The sequence below is a fragment of the Cricetulus griseus genome (genome assembly GCF_003668045.3).
Source record: "Cricetulus griseus strain 17A/GY chromosome 1 unlocalized genomic scaffold, alternate assembly CriGri-PICRH-1.0 chr1_1, whole genome shotgun sequence".
NCBI classification, from domain to species: Eukaryota; Metazoa; Chordata; class Mammalia; order Rodentia; family Cricetidae; genus Cricetulus; species Cricetulus griseus.
Window position 1 is genome coordinate 271,356,761 of NW_023276807.1, and position 18,588 is coordinate 271,375,348.

General features: G+C 47.7%; 1 protein-coding gene across 1 annotated transcript in view; it reads right to left on the minus strand.

The window, feature by feature from the left end:
- Window positions 1-16,212, minus strand: part of Slc15a1 (solute carrier family 15 member 1) — a 31,640-nt gene extending 15,428 nt beyond the window's left edge. Inside the window, exons 1-14 of the mRNA XM_035453476.1 lie at window positions 16,198-16,212; window positions 15,715-15,796; window positions 15,476-15,617; window positions 14,399-14,518; window positions 10,938-11,037; window positions 10,634-10,724; window positions 8,458-8,541; window positions 6,242-6,324; window positions 5,455-5,541; window positions 4,895-4,966; window positions 3,273-3,317; window positions 3,114-3,146; window positions 2,941-3,029; window positions 1,404-1,485 (exon numbers count right to left, since the gene is read on the minus strand). Coding sequence (XP_035309367.1) covers window positions 1,404-1,485; window positions 2,941-3,029; window positions 3,114-3,146; window positions 3,273-3,317; window positions 4,895-4,966; window positions 5,455-5,541; window positions 6,242-6,324; window positions 8,458-8,541; window positions 10,634-10,724; window positions 10,938-11,037; window positions 14,399-14,518; window positions 15,476-15,617; window positions 15,715-15,796; window positions 16,198-16,212 — 1,125 coding nt within the window. The remainder of the gene's footprint in view (window positions 1-1,403; window positions 1,486-2,940; window positions 3,030-3,113; window positions 3,147-3,272; window positions 3,318-4,894; window positions 4,967-5,454; window positions 5,542-6,241; window positions 6,325-8,457; window positions 8,542-10,633; window positions 10,725-10,937; window positions 11,038-14,398; window positions 14,519-15,475; window positions 15,618-15,714; window positions 15,797-16,197) is intronic.
- Window positions 16,213-18,588: the final 2,376 nt, after the last annotated feature.

Below are 18,588 nucleotides of genomic sequence, written 5' to 3' on the forward strand. Positions count from 1 at the left end.
GGTCACCCTGGCTCTGGAGACACTTCCCTCTACAGTCTATAGCTTCCTCCAGGGAGACATGACAAACACCTGGATAAGCCTACTGGTCTACCGGTTACGTTCGGCATGGCAACGAAACATGATTTAGCCTTCAAAACAAAGGTGATCTTTTCTTCCTTTCTTTCTTTCCTTCTTCCTTCCTTTCTTTCTTTCTTTCTTTCTTTCTTTCTTTCTTTCTTTGATTTTTCGAGACAGGGTTTCTCTGTGTAGCTTTGGAGCCTATCCTGGCACTCGCTCTGGAGACCAGGCTGGCCTCGAACTCACAGAGATCCCCCTGCCTCTGCCTCTCGAGTGCTGGGATTAAAGGCATGTGCCACCAATGCCCGGCCAAAGGTGATCTTTTCATATCCTCTGAAAAGGGTGAACCTTGAGGGCATTATACAAGAAGCCAACCACAAAAGGAAAAATGCTCCATGGTTATGATCATGTGATGCTTGGCACAGAATCAAGAGACAGATTTTAGAACAGCGCCTGCCTTGGAGAGACAAATAAGGAAGTTAGCTCTGAATGTCACAGAGGTTTCATTTGGGAAGGTGGATGATTTCTGGAAGTATGTGTGGTGTGGGCTCCACAGTAAATGGAACTGTGCTGAGCTGCATGCTCAGAAATGGTTAAGATGGGAAAATGTGCTGGGCGTTGGTGGTGCACACCTTTAATCCCAGCACTTGGGAGGCAGAAGCAGGCAGATCTCTGTGAGTTCGAGGCCAGCCTGGTCTCCAGAGCGAGTGCCAGGATAGGCTCCAAAGCTACACAGAGAAACCCTGTCTCAAAAAAAAAAAAAAAAGGAAAATGTATTTGTGTATGTTCACTGCCATGAATTTTGTGTGTGTGTGTGTGTGTGTGTGTGTGTGTGTGTGTGTGACAGACAGACAGACAGACAGAGTCTCCTCTTCTAGTTTTATGGATCATGTAGTCCTTGCCTCTAGAACTAAAGTCTTATCTCCACTAGGGAGCATTGGGCTGGGTTAGAAAAAGTGCACCCAGCAGATATTAGATCTGTTTAGGGGTTAGCCCTTAGTAGATATATTAAAACCCAAAATGTGCTTTTCCATGAAGAGGACAGTGTACATATTTCTGACGTGCCTGTCTGTGAATGGTAAGCCTCTTCTCACCAAAGAGTTCAAAACAATTCATGAACTCATCCCCTATTACGGAAACTGTATCATAGGCAGAAGCTGCTCATGCCATCTTTCCAACTAATGAAACCTGCCCCTCAGCTCCAAGACCTCCTGTGTCCTGCCATGACGGAACCCGGTGTGCCACCCCAGCTTCCCACTGCCCTTCACTGCAGGGATTCCAACTGTGTGTGTGGAGAGCCCCCTGGTCTCCTCTAACCCTCCCAGCCCCAGAGAAAGCAAACTCACATCAATTTCCACCTGCACAATGGCAGCTGCCACGAAGGCCATGGAAGCCAGGAACATCCCAACGGTCATCTTCTTTAGGGACCTGACAGGGACAGGAGGAAAGCAAATATCAGCCTGTCTCACCAAGAGAGAGCCCCAAAGGAAACCCTCAGCATCTCCCATCCCAGCTGCTTCCCTGCAGAGACAGCTGTCCTGGAGGCCACTTCTGGGGCTGTCACTGTTTTAGGGCTTTAATTTTATTTACACGCGTGCATACGTGTATGTGAGTGTATGTAGTATGGGCGTGAGGGCCAGAAGATGATGTCAGATCCCCTGGAGCAGCAGCCACAGGGATTTGTGAGCTGCTTCATGTGGGTACTCTAGTGTGTGTGCTTGAGAAGCAAGCTTCTTAGCTGCTGAGCCATCTCCGAGTCCCTTTCTGCTGTTATTCATGGCTGGAACTATCAAGGGCAAGTACAACCCTTATTTGTGTTATCGAATTTAATTTCTAGAAATCCTATGGCCACAGTTGATATTTCTGTCAGGTATATACGCATGAGAGCCTTGACTGCCAGCTTTCTTCAGGCTTTCATTAAGAGCATTTTTATTCATAGTTAAGAGGATTTTTCAAAAACACTGCATAGGAACATCTCCTTTAAAGCTGTGTACGAATGTGTGTGTGTCGTATGCAAATGAGTATGGGTATGTACAAGCCCATGTGTGCACACGAGGCAGCCATAGGATGTCAGGTATCTCCTAACCCTGCCCATCTTATTTCAATGAGGCAGGACATCTCGGTGAGATCAGTAGCTCATCATGTTTGGCTAAGCTGGCTACCCTATGAGCGCCAGGGATCTGCCTGTCTCAGCCTAAGTTATGGGTGCACATGGCCATGCCTGGCTTTTTACACAGGTCCTAGGGGTCCGAACCAAGATCTCCAGGCTTGCACAGCAAGCGCTGTTACCCAGTGAGATATCCCCCATGGCCCCCAAAATCGCTTAACTTGATTTCTTTAAAGCCTTCACCACGAGCCAGACCTTGTAGCACAGCCTATAATCTCACTCCCTTGGGTGGCTTGCAGGTTCAGAGCCTACACGGGCTGCAGAGTGAGTTTCAGGCTAGCCTTGTCTCAAAATAGAAAGGAAAAGAGAAGCTTGGGGTTCTACATCAGTTTAAGAACATTTGTCTAGCATGTGTGAAATTCCCTCCATTCAATCCCCAGTACTGCAAACATAAAATAAATAAACGTCCACCCTCTCGGTCAGTGGTTCTCAACCTTCTAACACCGCCACCCTTTAATACCAATCCTCATATGGTGGTAACCCCCAACCAGAAAATTATTTTCCTTGCTACCTCGTAACTGTAATATTGCCACTGTTATGGATCATACTAAGAATTGCTGTGTTTTTTGATGGCCTCAGGTGACCCCTGTGAGAGGGTTGTTTGGCTCCCACCCCAAAGAGGTCACGGCCCACAGGTTGAAAAATGCTGGCCTAGGTGGATGCTTCTGGAAGCACAACATTTGGGGAACCCTGATCCAAATCAAGCAGCTACCTACGTGAAATTGAGGCCGCATTTTGCAATGAGAGGGTACACCACAGCATCCATAATGGGGACCATGATGACGATCAAGATGGCATTCACGGTCTGCAGAGGAAGTGGAGAGGGCTGTCAGTGCTGTTGCAGTGAAGCACTTGGGCCTTGGGAAATGACCCTGGTGTTTTCTCCTACCTGCATCTGGTCTGGCTGAATTTCAATAGCTCCCTAAAAAAGAGGAGGCAAAAATTACTGGAAAAAAAATGCCACGAAAGGAAAGGAGAAAGGGCGCTAAGGGACTAAGCGAAGAAGTGGTGGCCAGAGCAGAAGAACCAGCAGGAAAGGCAAACTTACAATCTTCCCACTCATGGTTGTTGCTTGCAGTGTCCATCTGGAGCCCTGAGAAATGAGCACATTGATTGCGTGTGTCATGGGGGCCTGTGGCTTTTTAGAATGTGATGACTCCCCACTGAACCCTCTAAAGCAGGAGCGAAATGCTAATGGGATTTGAGGCTGCCATAAGCACCCAGTTGGCCTCTCAGCTCCGTCACAATACTATGAAGACAGAGACCGGTTGTATGCCGACAACCCTAACTCCACCCCGGGTTGCATGAAGGACCTGAGACAGAGGGTATCATCGAAAGCACAAGGCTGTGCGAATACATGGTACCACCTCTCAGGGTGAGCTCTTCAAGGCACTGGGTTCTAGGTATTCTGGTGTCAATATCTAGAACATCACAATTGCAAAGAACCGTCTTTTGCAAGCTAGGGAGGGGGTTTAAATGCTTCTCAACAAAGGCAGCGGTGGCCTTAAAATCTGGGCAGCCTAATTGCAGTTCATCTGCTTCTTATAGGATGTGATGATGAATATAATGCATCAATGGATCAACTCAATGGATCAACATGAATCCATCAACTCCATGGTGAAGACAACACGGAAAGCAGCAGAGCTTGCATGTTTGAGATCTTACTATGTACCAGTTACTGAGGACCTCGTATACAGGTCTAGTTGGGGCCTCACAGTGTAGGTGGGTGGTCAGGACAAACGTGTTCAGAAGAGTTCTGAGTCCTGAGCCTAAGTCACCCAGCTGTCAGTGACGCCTGTATTTCTCACGCAAGTCTGAACCCAGTTAGACTCCCACCACCACTGTGCAAAGTGGTTCCTTTGTGCCACCGGGATGCTCTGTACTTCGCACTGCGGACAACGAGATGTGTCATGGTCACATGGTCTCCAGGGGTCACCCTGCCTTCCACCAGTCCTGTCTGTACAGTGACACATAGCTGTTCAGTCTCTTCTCCTTGTGTGACTAGTAAGTACCGTGCACTGGGTTTTCTGACACGATTGTGTAGTCCCCAGTGTGCGTCCTACACATGGCCTCACACCCAATCTTGTGCACATGAAAACGTTATCTGGGCCCGGGTTATCATCACAACAATAGAGGAAGACATGAAGTTGAGAGGGACTGGGGTGGCGGCAGCTGGAAGGAGGTAATGGTGTATGGATATGATCAAAACACACTGTGTAAGTGTACGGCTGTTCTTAAAAAAGAAAGAACAAAGCCACAAGTCTGTTACGGCTCACTATTCTATTTTTAAGTGGGAGATTTGCAACAAGCCCCTTTATGTACAACATTCTACGCATCTCTTCAGAGGCAAACCTTCCTACCATACTGGGTCAGTAGAACAAACACTGCCCTCAGTTCCGACTGGCAAGGGTCCCAGATGCTCTGAGGAAATCTCCCCGGGGTTACTCTGTGTAAACGAACCTCGTTTTCTTCATTGATTCACAACAGACACGTGGATGGAACCTTTTAGGATATGTTTTAACCAACAAATGCAATATGATGCAACAATTAAATCAGCATAATAAGAGAAACTGGAAGGGAATGTTTTTAGGAGTTGAACATCCAGGGTGACTAGCAGTACTTACTACCTACTGGTGAAACGAGAGACGTTACCTGCTGGTCAAACAAGGCCCAGAACATGGGGAGTGGGATGTACAGGAACATCACCTTCATGACCATCTTAATTTGTGAGATTAGCCGCTCCTGCGGGAAGACAAATCAGCCAGGGCTGGAGTCAACAGCAGTTGCTGCTCTGTCGCAAAGTCGGGATATTTGCATCTGGGGGTGGGGGTTATTCAGTCTAAACATGTTCACAGGTGTCTTTAGGAAACCAGGACGTTCTGAGCAAGTGAGGACGCTCAGGAGAGCAGCTGTTTGGCAGGAGGACAGCCGCCAGAGCTTACTGCATGCCCATCTCAAGGTTACCACCACCCCAGCTCCTCTGATGAAAGCAATGGAAGATGACTCATGTGGACCGCTGTGACAGGCTCACACTGCTCCCTGATCAATGATAACCATTGTTTTAAAGTCTTTTCAAAGCAGCCGTGTGTAGTGGTATTCCACATGCTATTAAGTGTTAGGCAGACACGGCTGAGGGTGTTGTCCATGTAGCTAACACTCTGCATTCTGCTTTCTTTCCATGCCCGCTTCCTGGAGTAGCCAGGGACACTGTGACCGGAACAGTGACTTACGTCGTATTTCTCTTTAGCCCAGTCCAGCCAGTGTTCCCTCTTGGGGAATGCCTTACTTCGATGCCTGAATCTGTTTTTGATGGCAAACTGAAAGGAAGAAAGAAAAACTAGATTTTAAAAGAGAATCAACTATAGCAGAAAAAATACATTTCAATGAATTCCCTTTTAATGGACAAGCATGAGAGAGAAAAAAACACATTTTTAACTAGCAGATACTAGCTGGCATGGCCCATTTGCTGAATGTACAACAGGGTCCATTTGTCTACAGCCTTTCTAATCCAGATGCCTGTGTTGGGGTCCCATTGTCAGAGTTTCACCCCTTTGCCCGTCTAGAAAAGCATGTTCAATAGAAATGCAACAATACATTTGTGTTTAAATTTTCCAATAGCCAATTAACAAGTAAAAACAAAATATGTAAAAGTGCCCCCCCACCCCTACCCCAGGGTTTCTCTGTTGTAGTTCTGGCTGTCCTGGAACTCGCTCTGTAGATCAGGCTAGCTTTGAATTTAAACATATGCCTGCCTCTGCCTCCTTCATGATCCTTCATGTCTGCTGGGATTAAAGGTGCGTGCCACCATCACCTGCCTCTATTTGGGTAGGTTGTTTAGAGAAAACAACAACAAAAAACTCACCCCCCAAAAAATCACCCAAAGGGGGGAAATCAAAACTCTGTTGAATTTTTCTTCCTTTTTTAAAAATTGAACTTTGATTTAAAGGAGGAGGAAGGCAGATGGGGAGTTCTGGAGGGATTTAACGAGAGGGAGGAGGGGAGGAAGGGAGCACTTACACCAATGCACTTGGCCACTTTGCTCATGACGTTGCCTTGGGGCTGGAACTTCTTGTACATTCCACTGCCAAGGACAAACACAACTGCACAGGGCAGAAGAGGAGGGGTCACTGCGGTGTTCGACAGAGCTCCCTGTGCTCTGAAAGGTGCTCATCTACCTGCATCGTCCCCTTGTCTGGAAGTATGGGATTGCGTATAGCATTGTTTCCCTGCCTCACAGGTGAGGAACTGCTTCTGATTCTAGAAGCCACAAGGGCCTCTGGGATCGGGATGCTTATGCTGCAATACACGAACGCCGAATCCTAACACCGTCTATCAATGCCCCCAAAGGAGATCAAGGGCACAGGAGCTTTCGCATGCCATAGGAATACATTACTTTACAAAGACAATAAATACAGTGCTAATATTCTTGGCTTTGACAGCAAGATTTATTTTCTTCTTGCCCTTAATATTCAGGAGAGAGGGATTAATCTGTTGAAAGGTTTACTTAATCATCAATGGTGGAATCCCCACCCCACCCCCAGTTATCGTACAGAAGTACGGCTATAAATTCATTGTCTCTGCAGTGGCTTTGATAAACATGAGAGAACCTTTTCAATGAGGCTATTATTCTTTTGTGGATTTTATTAACAGTAGGCATCTTGTGAAAATGACCCTCAAAGACAGCACTTCTGCAGGAGACCCTACATTAGGTTTCCAGATCACCCCATGGCATTATTGGATAACTTAAGAGCATCAACGTGCTTCTCCTGGTGAAGGCCCCAGGTGTTGACAGCTACTTGCCCTCAGGGTCTTGTTTGTAACTGTTCTATGGATGCCATTCATGGCCAACTGTCCGACCCTGACTCATGCTCATGCCCAATGCCCTGACAAACACGGGTGGTGAAGGGTCCCAGCAGGCTGAGTCAGCATTTCCCTTTGCTGACTGCTATTGTAACCTGATTTTTAATAAACTGAAGCCTAACTCAAGCACAGAAATTTCTAGAAAAGCTGTGGTCTTAATTCCTTCATAGGAAGATACAGAATCTTTTAAAGAATGACTTATACAGATTAATTGAGGTTTTACCTGAAGTGCCTTTTTCAATTCAGAATTGGGAAAAGCATACATTAGCCCTTTAGAAGACTGTGGCCATCTTTGAAGAATTATGGGAGAGAAGAGATGTTAAAAAGGGGGCAAGGGCAGCGCTTATGTAATGGTAAAAACAAAGCAAAATTGTTTCAATATGAGAAAAAGAGGTGAAAAAGTGGTTCTATTTGGTACTGGTAAGACCTGAAGACAAGCCCCGGAGAAAGAGTGAGGAAGCCATGGAGGCTTGAGGAGACCATTGGCCAGGTCTTTCTCATGCCAACTTTCTACTCAGAACACCCCAGCTTTGTATTTCTTAAGAAAAAAGAACTACTCAAAACTAATGCACATGTGTGCAATCTAGATTCTGTCCATCCATCCATCCATCCATCCATCCATCCATCTGTCCATCCACCCATGTATCATCTGTCTATCTATCTATCTATCTATCTATCTATCTATCTATCCATCCATTCATCTATCATCCATCTCCTGAAAGCAGAGGGGGCTGTTTCTGGGGAGGAAGGGGAGCAGCAAGAAGAACGAGAAAGGACTGGGACAGGTAATGAGGAAGTGAACATGAAAAAGACACAATGGTAACTATACATGAGAATGTCATAATGAAACTTCTGCATTCCAGCTAAAAGTAATCTAATGAGAAATAACAGCTGCTGGCATAAAAACACACGTGCAAATAAATATAACCACTATGTACATACCATCCTTTAGCAGGAAAGGGTCCTGTAGAAACCCTTGGGGTGATGTAATAATGGGGACTTAGATCCTAGCAGAAGTATTCAGTGGCCAGTGAACCAGATTTCTTTACTCAAGCTGCAGCTGACACATATTGGCGACAGTAGAAGCCTTCAATCCTGGGCTGGCTAAGCTAGCTGACTCCATCACCTCTGCTCCAATGCTTACATAGACCCAAATCTAGTGTCCAAGTCATCGGGGGCCCCTCTTCCCACACCCTTTAAGATCCTGTTTCCTCATATAATACAGCCACCCCACTTTCTCCTTCTCCTAAATGCAGGTCCTCATGATAGTTTTTGTTTTGTAACTTGGCACATGGGCTTAAAAAACTTAGCCATGATAATATGAAGCCTGACATGGGCCTGGCCTTGTGTCAGGTCAACAGACTTCTACTTACTTAGGGAGACAGCCATGAGAGCTGCTGGAACCCCAAAGGCCAGTGGGTAACAAGCTTGCTGACTGTGGATTCCACATTGTTGAACTGCGGAGAAATAATGATTAAAATGCATCAAGTTTTTTTAATGCATATATTGCTCCCATTTCTTAAAAACCCTCCCTGATTAAACCACATTGCTTTTGCTTAATGTTCTGGACTTCGCTGTTTGCTTTAATGTTGCCATTGCCACAACTATCTCCACAGCTTGTTCTGTGGGTTTTCTTTTCAAATTTTTATATTCATTTATTCTGTCTGTCTGTCTGTCTGTCTGTCTGTCTCTGTGTGAGATGGAGTGCATCTAGAGGTCAAAGGGCAGCTTGCAGGTTTCCATTCTCTCCTTCCACCATGTGGGTCTAGGAATCAAACTCAGGTTGCCGGGACTCACAGTCAGCACCTTAACCTGCTTCCCTCCCTCACTGGTCCCTTGTCTTGAGTTTTCTAACTAGTGGATATAACTGTGACCTGGACACTCTAACTCGAATATGTGGGACTCAGTGAATTAATACCACCAATTCGATATTGCAAGTGTCCTGTCAGTGTGGTGGCTATGTGTCAGGTGAGCTGGCAAAGGTCAGACAATAGCTATTTCAGGCTTTAGGGTCCATTTGGCTTTGGTCATAACTCAACTCTGCCTTCATAGGGGAAGCAATCAGATTTAAATGATGGCTATATCCGGGTTCCGGGATGTGACCCATAGTTTGCCACCTCTGACTGAGGGCAGAGATCAGAGATCCTCAGTTTGGTAAGCAAAAGCATTAAGGCTTTGTGAAGGCAACAGGGGACCCACACATCTCTTTCAGAGAGATGTTGGTGCCTCCTGGAAGGCCTGGATCTCCCAGTAATTTTGCTCTTGCCCTAAACTAGGGGTTTCAGAATCCCATAAATCCCGTAGAGAAAAGAGCTAACTAGTGGTTGGCTAAATGTCCCTGCTCATGACTGCACACGTGGTTCCCATTCATGACAAAGCTGAAGTCCCTGTTCCTCAAGCACTGTCAATCAAATACTCGTTTGAGGGGTTGTGGCTCCCCAGTTCTTCACTAATGAAGTGATAGGAACCCTTCACATATTCACTTTATTATGTGTGTGCAGACATAATTTTACTTTAAGAAATCACTCCCTTGACACAGTCTATAGTTCAAACATGCATTGCACATTCTTCCAAAGAACCTGGAGGTGGGAGACGAGGTGAGGAAACACAATAAAAGAATAAAAACCAAATTAGGGGGGGCTTAGTTTTCTGTCATCTTCAAACTATGACCCTAATTTCACAATTTAATCAAATTCAATCAAAGACACTGTGGCTTTGTTAGTTTGTCCATTCTGCTTTGAGACTTCACCAACTCTCAGTGGATTGTAGAGAGCTATTGATATTCGCCTCTGGTATTTCTCTTGGGTATTTTGGGGGTATTTCTTTTTATACACCCTTGGTTCTGTGAGGCAGGGTTTCACTGTACACCCTAGGTTAGCCTTGAACTCACAGCCTCCTGCTTCTACTTTCCAATTGCTTGGATTATAAGCATATGCCACGCCTCTCACACTTCTGGGAAGTTCTTTTAGAAACCAAAGGACAAAACTTGTCCACTAAGTTCTTCCCAACTCACTGAAACACCACAGGGAAACAAAGAGCAAAGGGCCAAAAGTCAACTATAGCCTCCTATCTGTCTTCCCAAACATAGCTTTGGATGGTATCTTTGCCCATGAAAAACGTCAAATGTTAGAGAGAGAATCACCATGTGAGAAGGATGACTTGGCATCTCCAGTGGTCGTAGAATAAATAGGGGAGTCAAGAGAGATTGGAGGGAGGTAAAATGTGCAAGGGAGTTCACAGTTTAGATTTTGACAAATATCCCAACACTTGTGGCAGCTTGGTCATTAGAGGAAAAGGGGACAAAACAAAACCAACAAGACAAGGACTTAGCCTTTGTTTTGAGACAGGGTCTTACTGAGCAGCTCTGGCTGGGCCAGAACTCTCTGTACAGACGGGATTAGCCTTCAACTCACAGGGCTCCCCCTGCTTCTGCCTCCCCAGTGCTGTGGTTAAAGGTGTGTGCCACCGCACCTGGAAGACTTGGCCTCTTTACCTGACTTTCTCATAATTAAAAAGAGGAAACCCAAGTTCCTTCTCGATGGTTCTTACCCCTAAGTATGGGAGTGATAATCGTGGAGAGCAGGCTTCCAGCATTGATGGCCAAGTAAAAGATGGAAAAGAACTGGTTTCTCTGTTTTTCCTGCCGTGGAATGGACAAAGTTAGAGTCTGACAATTGGCTGGGAACCCTGGGAGATGGTGGAGCTCAGAGCTGAACTCACTTCTGACTTAGTTTGGTTAGTATCTTACTTTATCCTGGAGAAGAATGGGACAGAGACGGGACTCCTTCCCGAGATTTGATCACTAGAGGGCTGTCAGTCAACCACGGGGCCCCTGTAGAGCTGGAGTTCTTACCTGGCCCTCTTCAAACTGATCACCACCAAATGCAGACACACAGGGCTTGATTCCTCCCGTTCCAAAGGCTATCAGGACCAGGCCGATCATGGACAGTGCTCTGCGGGAGGGAAGGAGTGGTGTAAGGGGAGGTGGCGGGTCCTCAGCGGCAGGAGCCTCCCCCACAGTCTCCCTGCAAGGACCAGGCGCAGCAGCAATCATCGCACAGAGGTGCAGCAGCAATCATCGCACAGAGGAGCTGCAGCAGCCACATAGAGGAGCTGCAGCGGTCGCATAGAGGAGCAGCAGCAGTCGCATAGAGGAGCAGCAGCGGTCGCGTAGAGGAGCAGCAGCGGTCGCGTAGAGAAGCAGCAGTCGCATAGAGGAGCAGCAGCAGTTGCATAGAGGAGCAGCAGCAGTTGCATAGAGGAGCTGCAGCAGTCGCATAGAGGAGCTGCAGCAGTCGCATAGAGAAGCAGCAGCGGTCGCATAGAGGAGCTGCAGCGGCGCCACATAGAGGAGCTGCAGCGGTCGCATAGAGGAGCAGCAGCGGTCGCATAGAGGAGCTGCAGCAGTCGCATAGAGGAGCTGCAGCGGTCGCGTAGAGGAGCAGCAGCGGTCGGGTAGAGGAGCTGCAGCGGTCGAGGAGCTGCAGCGGTCGCGTAGAGGAGCTGCAGCATAGAGGAGCTGCAGCGGTCGGAGGAGCTGCAGCGGTCGCGTAGAGGAGCTGCAGCGGTCGCGTAGAGGAGCAGCAGCGGTCGGGTAGAGGAGCTGCAGCGGTCGCATAGAGGAGCTGCAGCGGTCGCGTAGAGGAGCAGCAGCGGTCGGGTAGAGGAGCTGCAGCGGTCTCATAGAGGAGCTGCAGCGGTCGCGTAGAGGAGCTGCAGCAGTCGCATAGAGGAGCTGCAGCGGTCGCGTAGAGGAGCTGCAGCGGTCGCGTAGAGGAGCTGCAGCAGAGGAGCTGCAGCGGTCGCATAGAGGAGCAGCAGCGGTCGCATAGAGGAGCTGCAGTGGTCGCGTAGAGGAGCAGCAGCGGTCGCGTAGAGGAGCAGCAGCGGTCGCAGTCGCATAGAGGAGCTGCAGCAGCGCAGTGCAGCATAGAGGAGCTGCAGTCGCATAGAGGAGCTGCAGCAGTCGAGGAGCAGCAGCAGTCGCATAGAGGAGCTGCAGCAGTCGCATAGAGGAGCTGCAGCAGAGGAGCTGCAGCGGTCGCGTAGAGGAGCTGCAGCGGTCACGTAGAGGAGCAGCAGCGGTCGGGTAGAGGAGCTGCAGCGGTCGCATAGAGGAGCAGCAGCGGTCGCATAGAGGAGCTGCAGTGGTCGCGTAGAGGAGCAGCAGCGGTCGCGTAGAGAGCAGCAGCGGTCGCATAGAGGAGCTGCAGCAGTCGCATAGAGGAGCTGCAGCGGTCGCATAGAGGAGCTGCCGCAGTCGCATAGAGGAGCTGCAGCAGTCACATAGAGGAGCAGCAGCAGTCGCATAGAGAGCAGCAGCAATCGCATAGAGGAGCTGCAGCGGTCGCATAGAGAGCTGCAGCGGTCGCATAGAGGAGCAGCAGCAGTCGCATAGAGGAGCAGCAGCGGTCGCATAGAGAGCTGCAGCAGTTGCATAGAGGTGCAGCAGCAGTCGCATGGAGGAGCTGCAGCAGTTGCATAGAGGAGCAGCAGCAGTCGCATAGAGAGCTGCAGCAGTCACATAGAGGAGCAGCAGCAGTCGCATAGAGGAGCTGCAGCAGCAACACAGAGGTGCAGTTACAACGAGAAGTTAATACGTAAGAACACAGGCTGAGCATTGTGTGGAAACAACACCATGGGCCCTGCAGTCATCATCATCGTCTAATCATTTGTCACCCATGACATTAGAAATAGCCTGTAATCTGTACAAAGATTCACATGTGGAATTGTGGGTAGCCTCATCATTTGTAATAAAAGAATGAGATTTTAGTTAAGGGGCCCAGGGCATAGCTCAGTGGTGGAGTAAATGTTTAGTGTGCACAGTTTAGTTCTCAGCACACACGCAGACACACACATCCCAGTCGAACAAACGTCAGTCTTGTCTCAATTGAAATGGACTTGTAATAGTCATTTAACAACATTGGAAACATGATTTAATTGCAAAGCAGAACATCTGGCTAGGAACTATGATCTCCATCTGCTTATGTGGAAAAGGATGGAAAGAAATAAAACAAATGATATATTATAATGACTAGGTTGTGGGACTAAGGGCTATTTATTTTAATTTTTGCTATTGTCCAGGTTATCTGCAAGCATTTTACCTCTTGAATTAAAAAAAAATCATGGGGCAGCAGGGAGAATTAAGACAAAGTATAATGACACCTGTATGAAGATACCGTCATGGAGCTCATCACTTTGTATGCTGACCTAAACAACTATCGGAAAAGAGAAAACCCATAGCATTTGTGATTTTAGAGTTTTGCTAGGAATTAGGTACTATAAATCTGGAGCTTTGTAAAAGCTACCTTCTTGGCTGTTAATGTTGCTTAAAACATTTAAAAATGAGATGTGTACGGTCTCTCTTTAATCTGGGGTTCTTCCTGTTGGCTACACTGCTGTCCAGTAAGCCCCCAGGGTCTGTCCGTCTCTGCTCCTCCAAGGTTGGGGTTACAGATGCATGCTGCATGCCTACTTTTGGGCTATGGGGATTTGAACTCAGGTTCTCAGGCTTTCATGGCAAGTACTTTATCTTATGACCCATCTCTCCAGCCCCAGATGCCCCCATGCTTTGGAGAAGACAGCTCGCCCCAGGTGACCCTGGTGTTGTGTGGGGAAGCCTGTTTGAGACTAGTAGTCTGTGCTGCCCACTGTCTCCTCATCAACACTGCTCTTTTGGGGCATCAGGCAGAGGACTGTCCTCTGGATACAAATGTGTTCAACCGCAAAGTCAGAGACTTTCCGTGGGCATTATAGCTACTAACTTAAATGTCAGTGTTTACAACCCACGAGATGGCTTACTCCCACATTAAGAAGCTGAAGTACAAACAGAACACAAAACCAATTTTTAAACCTTTAAAAAGGTTTTGGAGTTCTACAAAGACTTTGGATTTGGAAAGAAAGTTTGGATATTTTAAAGAAGCTTTGAACTCTTTTCTTTTCTGAGACAAGATCTCACTATGTAGTTCCGGCTGTCTTGGAACTCATTATGTAGGTCAGGCTGGCTTTGAACTCGCAGAACTCTGCCTGCCTCTGCTGCTGAGTACTGAGATTAGAGGTGAGCACCACCACACCTGGATAGAGACTGAACTTTTTTAAGAGTTTATATTTTTAAGGACTGCAGGACTTTTAAAATTGGATGGCAGCACCCTAAGGACACAACTTTTAGCCCATTGAGCTGCCTTCTCGGTGTTACTGAGGAGGGAGGCAAAACCTCCCGGCTCTCTCTTGGGGACATCGATGAACAAGATAAATCATCAGAGCACCTAGTAAGCAAGCGGTGAGGGGGCGGGGCAGCAGTGGCCATTGACTCACACATGCACAGGAAGGCTGTCAGGAGTGCCATTGTGGTCGTGGTCTGTGAGGTCATTAATCGAGCTTACTGCGATGACTGCTTGTCCGATAGTGTAGACGATGGATAATGAAATAATTGTCCTGTGTTCAGAAAGGTGAGAGAGACCTGGTTAATTGCCCAACAGTTGTCCGTTTCCATTTTCCTTCCTGCAAAACTTCACACTGTCCAGTCACAGATCCATCCACCTGTTCTCAAAACATGAACTCTCAGGACGGATGGCATAGGAGCATAGAAGGGGGGAGCCCTACCTCTACCTTCCCTCCACCCCCACCTCTGCTACCACAGAAATTAGCATTTATAGCTTTGGACAATAAGCCTTACTAATCCTGACAGCACTGAGTGGACTCAGGGGTTAAAACAAGCAAGCAAGCAAGCAAACACAACCTCAGGAAAGAATGCATGGTGGGGTAGGGGAGGAATTAGATGGAGAGAATTCAGGGTGAACTTGATCAAAACACGTTATATACATGTATGAAATTTTCAAACAATTAAAAAAGGGAGTTTCTAGTCTTGTGCCCGGTAGCACTGGCTGGCTAGGAGTGGACATGAGACTAACTCTACCAACTTCTTTAAAGGAATGACTGCTCTTGCTCTTGCCTGTGCTGTGCATCCCCCTTCTCTGCAAAGTTCCAGGAAACTTTGAGATGTCCCCTGGCTGGGTGAACGCTCACAGTGGCTTCCCATCCACCAAGCCACTTGAGTCTGCAGCGGCCAGGCTTGTGCAACAGGCAGTCTTTGTTTTCCCAGCTCTGAAAGCCGAGTCTTACCAGGGAGAGGCAGCATGCCCCTGTCACGATTTCAGAGTGATACAGTTTGGTTGGGGTTAGGCATAAAGAAACAAAACAACCATGACAAAACCAGAACCTTCTTGAAATCACAGGGCTAAGTGTTAGGAATAGGATATTAAGCAGAAACAAGGCCACGGATGTCCAAGTTTCTTTTCCTCGAGTCTTCCTTCTCCTAGTCTATTATTGCAAACCACAAAGCTCACAGTGAACATCTCTGCTCGTGTGGTTGACCACGTCCCAATCACTCACTTGAACTTCCCCAGCCATGAGTCTGCGATCAGGGCTCCGAGAATTGGAGTCAGGTAGCACAGGGCAGCGAATGTATGATAGATAGCCGTGGACAGATCGTCGTCCCAGCCAATGAAGTTTCTGAAGTACAGGACCAGGAGTGCTTTCCGAGGGGGGGCAGGCAGGAGAGAGGAACCAAGTTAGGGCTGGCTAAGGGAACACACGCTCTCACAGAAGGGCAGGGTGAGCCCGAAACTTACCTCGCATCCCATAGTAGGAGAATCTCTCACAGAATTCATTGACCACAATAAAGAAGATGCTCAAGGGGTAGCCAAAGCAACTCTGACGAAAAGGAAAATAATATCCAGACATGCTCATCGTGGGTCCACACCCCACACACGCTCATCATGCTCCACACCCCACACACCAGCAGTGGACAAAGATTCCCACACACTTAACAAATTCTCAGTTCCGTTAGGACCTAGGATCTTGAGTTTTGCAGTTTTTATAGCCCATGTCAGTCATTCCTACATAAAGACTGCCATGAAATAAATCAACTAGCACGAGAGGAAATAAAACAGCATTTCTTAAGGCAAGGACACCTCATACAGACCCTCCGACCATTCCTTATGCCCTAAGCACATTATGTGTCAAGAGAATAAAGCGCATTTATGGCCACTGAGTAACCAAACATTGTATAATTTCCAGGATGAAGGCACAGGAGACAGATAAAGGATACTCACCCGTGACTTGGACATCCCTAAAAGAAAAACAAAACACCAATGTTAAAGTTGTGTCTTCCTCTGAAGGAGGATGTTACAGCTTCCCTGGTTTCCCTTAACAATTAGCTTTGGCACCCTCTGGGATCCCAGGCCAGGGCTCTCACATCTGAGGAGGTCAGTGTGGGCTGAACGTCCTCAGGCAATGCTTGTGATCATTCAGGGTGAGAACAAAGCAGTGCCCTAACCATTTCCTCCTCAAATGCTTCAAAGGCTACCTCTGCCTAAAACCCAAGCACTGTGGTGTATTTTTCACTGGGGTCCGGTGAGGGTCAAACCATTGAGGTGTAGCATGCCTTGGGGTGCCTAATCCAGGGTGAGGACACAACCACTCTTTCCAGTTCCTAACCGTGTCTTCCTTCCAGCCCTTCCCCGTGCAACCACCCCGTGATACCCAACTGTTTTGTTTGTTCACTGAATACACGGTATGTTCTCTTGAGATGGCCACCTGATGCTGGCAGCCCTACCTTTTCCACTCAAGTTTTAGCATCAGTGTTGACATTCCCTTCACACAGTATGGTGTGATGATGGGTCACTCATGTTCTGCCTCCCCTCTAGACTGAGTCTCTCAATGGAAGAAACATGCTACGCATCTTAACATCCCTGTCTCTTGTACAGTAGGTACCGTGAGCACAGCTATTGCTAGAAGAACAAATTAGAAGACAGCAAGTACAAATCAAAACACGAGAATCCAAACCTAGTGTAGTTTTCTACCACCTAATTCTGAGGAGTGCCCTTCAGTCCCATGGCCTCCGAAACAGAGACCTCTGAATTTGGGGTATCCTGCACCTTTGTCTCTGGTCTTCACTAGACCTTTTCTGCTTCCTATACCTATGTATTGCTCCATACTGATCACTGCCTGTCACCCCTGTGTCCCTTTTCAGGGGTGAGAGAACACACCTTCTTCCTGTTTCCCAGCCCCCCTTGGTCTCAGAGTTCTTGGTTGTGGGGCTCCTGAGGCTCCCCTGCCTCTGTTAGGAGCCAATGGCTCAGAAGTCATAGTTACAAGCTAGACTGTTCCTGAGACTCTCCAGGGGCTTGTGAGGACAGACAGCTGGGTGGGGAATCAGAGCTGCTGACTCTGTAGGCCTGGCAGACACATATGACTGCATTTTCTATCCAGTCGCAGGGTGGCATGCTTTGAAAACCGCTGCACTGGAGAATCCTGAGTAATCGTTAAGCCCCGGTTGTGGCCCCCTGAGCCCTGCCCTGCAGCAAAGTGAACTCTCTGGAGACAGCTCTGCTGGAACCCACACTTGTCATTGTGCCTTGTATCAAGACTTAGGCAAGATCTGCCTATCAAACAAGTTCCAAGGTGACATGGATGCTGTGGTCCAGGGACTTCACACTCTGAGAAGCACATATAAGTTGGTATCTTGCTGCCTGACAGATCTCCATATGCGCTTGAAGATGGCCACTTCTCTGGTCCTGAGAACCAGGAAGCCCAGCTAGCTACCCAGGGCAGGAAGCAAAGGCAGAAAGAAGCTGGGCCGGTACTGATCTGCTCCAGCTCTGTGCCTCGGTCTCTTGTTCCCCGTTCACAGCTCTCTTCCCCAGAATTACCATGTTTACTGTCGGTCTGAGTAACTCCCAGATCTGTCCTGAAATAAGCAAAACCCCAGTTCTGCAAGAGGAACTTTTTGTTTTTACCTAGACCGTATGGATCTCCCCAAATCAGCCCCCGACCCCTGGCAGGTACATCTCTCCCCATTCCTGTCATCTGAGCTGGGCCCTTTCCACTTGCCCAGCTCAGCTGTGACTCCAGGCATCACACCGGATGGCCTTGCGTTTTTGCCCACTTCAGAGTATGATTGATGTTATTTAAGTCCTTGCTCCAAGGAAGGAAATGCACCATCCGGAGCCCCTAGGACTCCAGTTCCCAATTCTTCTTTCTGTTGAAGCTAGAGCCAAAGAGTCCACACCATAGACAAACAGGGTTTTTCCACAGTTAAGAGTTCTTTGATGGAAGAGGTCGCTTCAAGGTGCCGTGAATAAAACGAGAGCCAAGGGGTCAGACCTGAGGTTGAACCTCCGTTCTGCCAGCTGGCATCTGGGGGCCTGGGCAAGCCTGGATAACGAACGGGATAATGGATTGAAGATAAACAGTGCCAGCACTGATGCCGAGGCTGAAGACTTGGGTTCAATTCACAGAATCTGTTAGGAGAATGGACTTCTGCAAGTTTTCTTCTGACTGATACAAACATGCTTGCACATGAACACACACACACATACATACACAGTGTAAAAAAAAAAAAGAGTTTACATGAAGGTTTCTCTTCCCAGCTTCATGCATTAGTAAATCAGAGATGCTACCATCCTGGAATCTTCAACCTTGAATGGCACTGTCCTGAAACC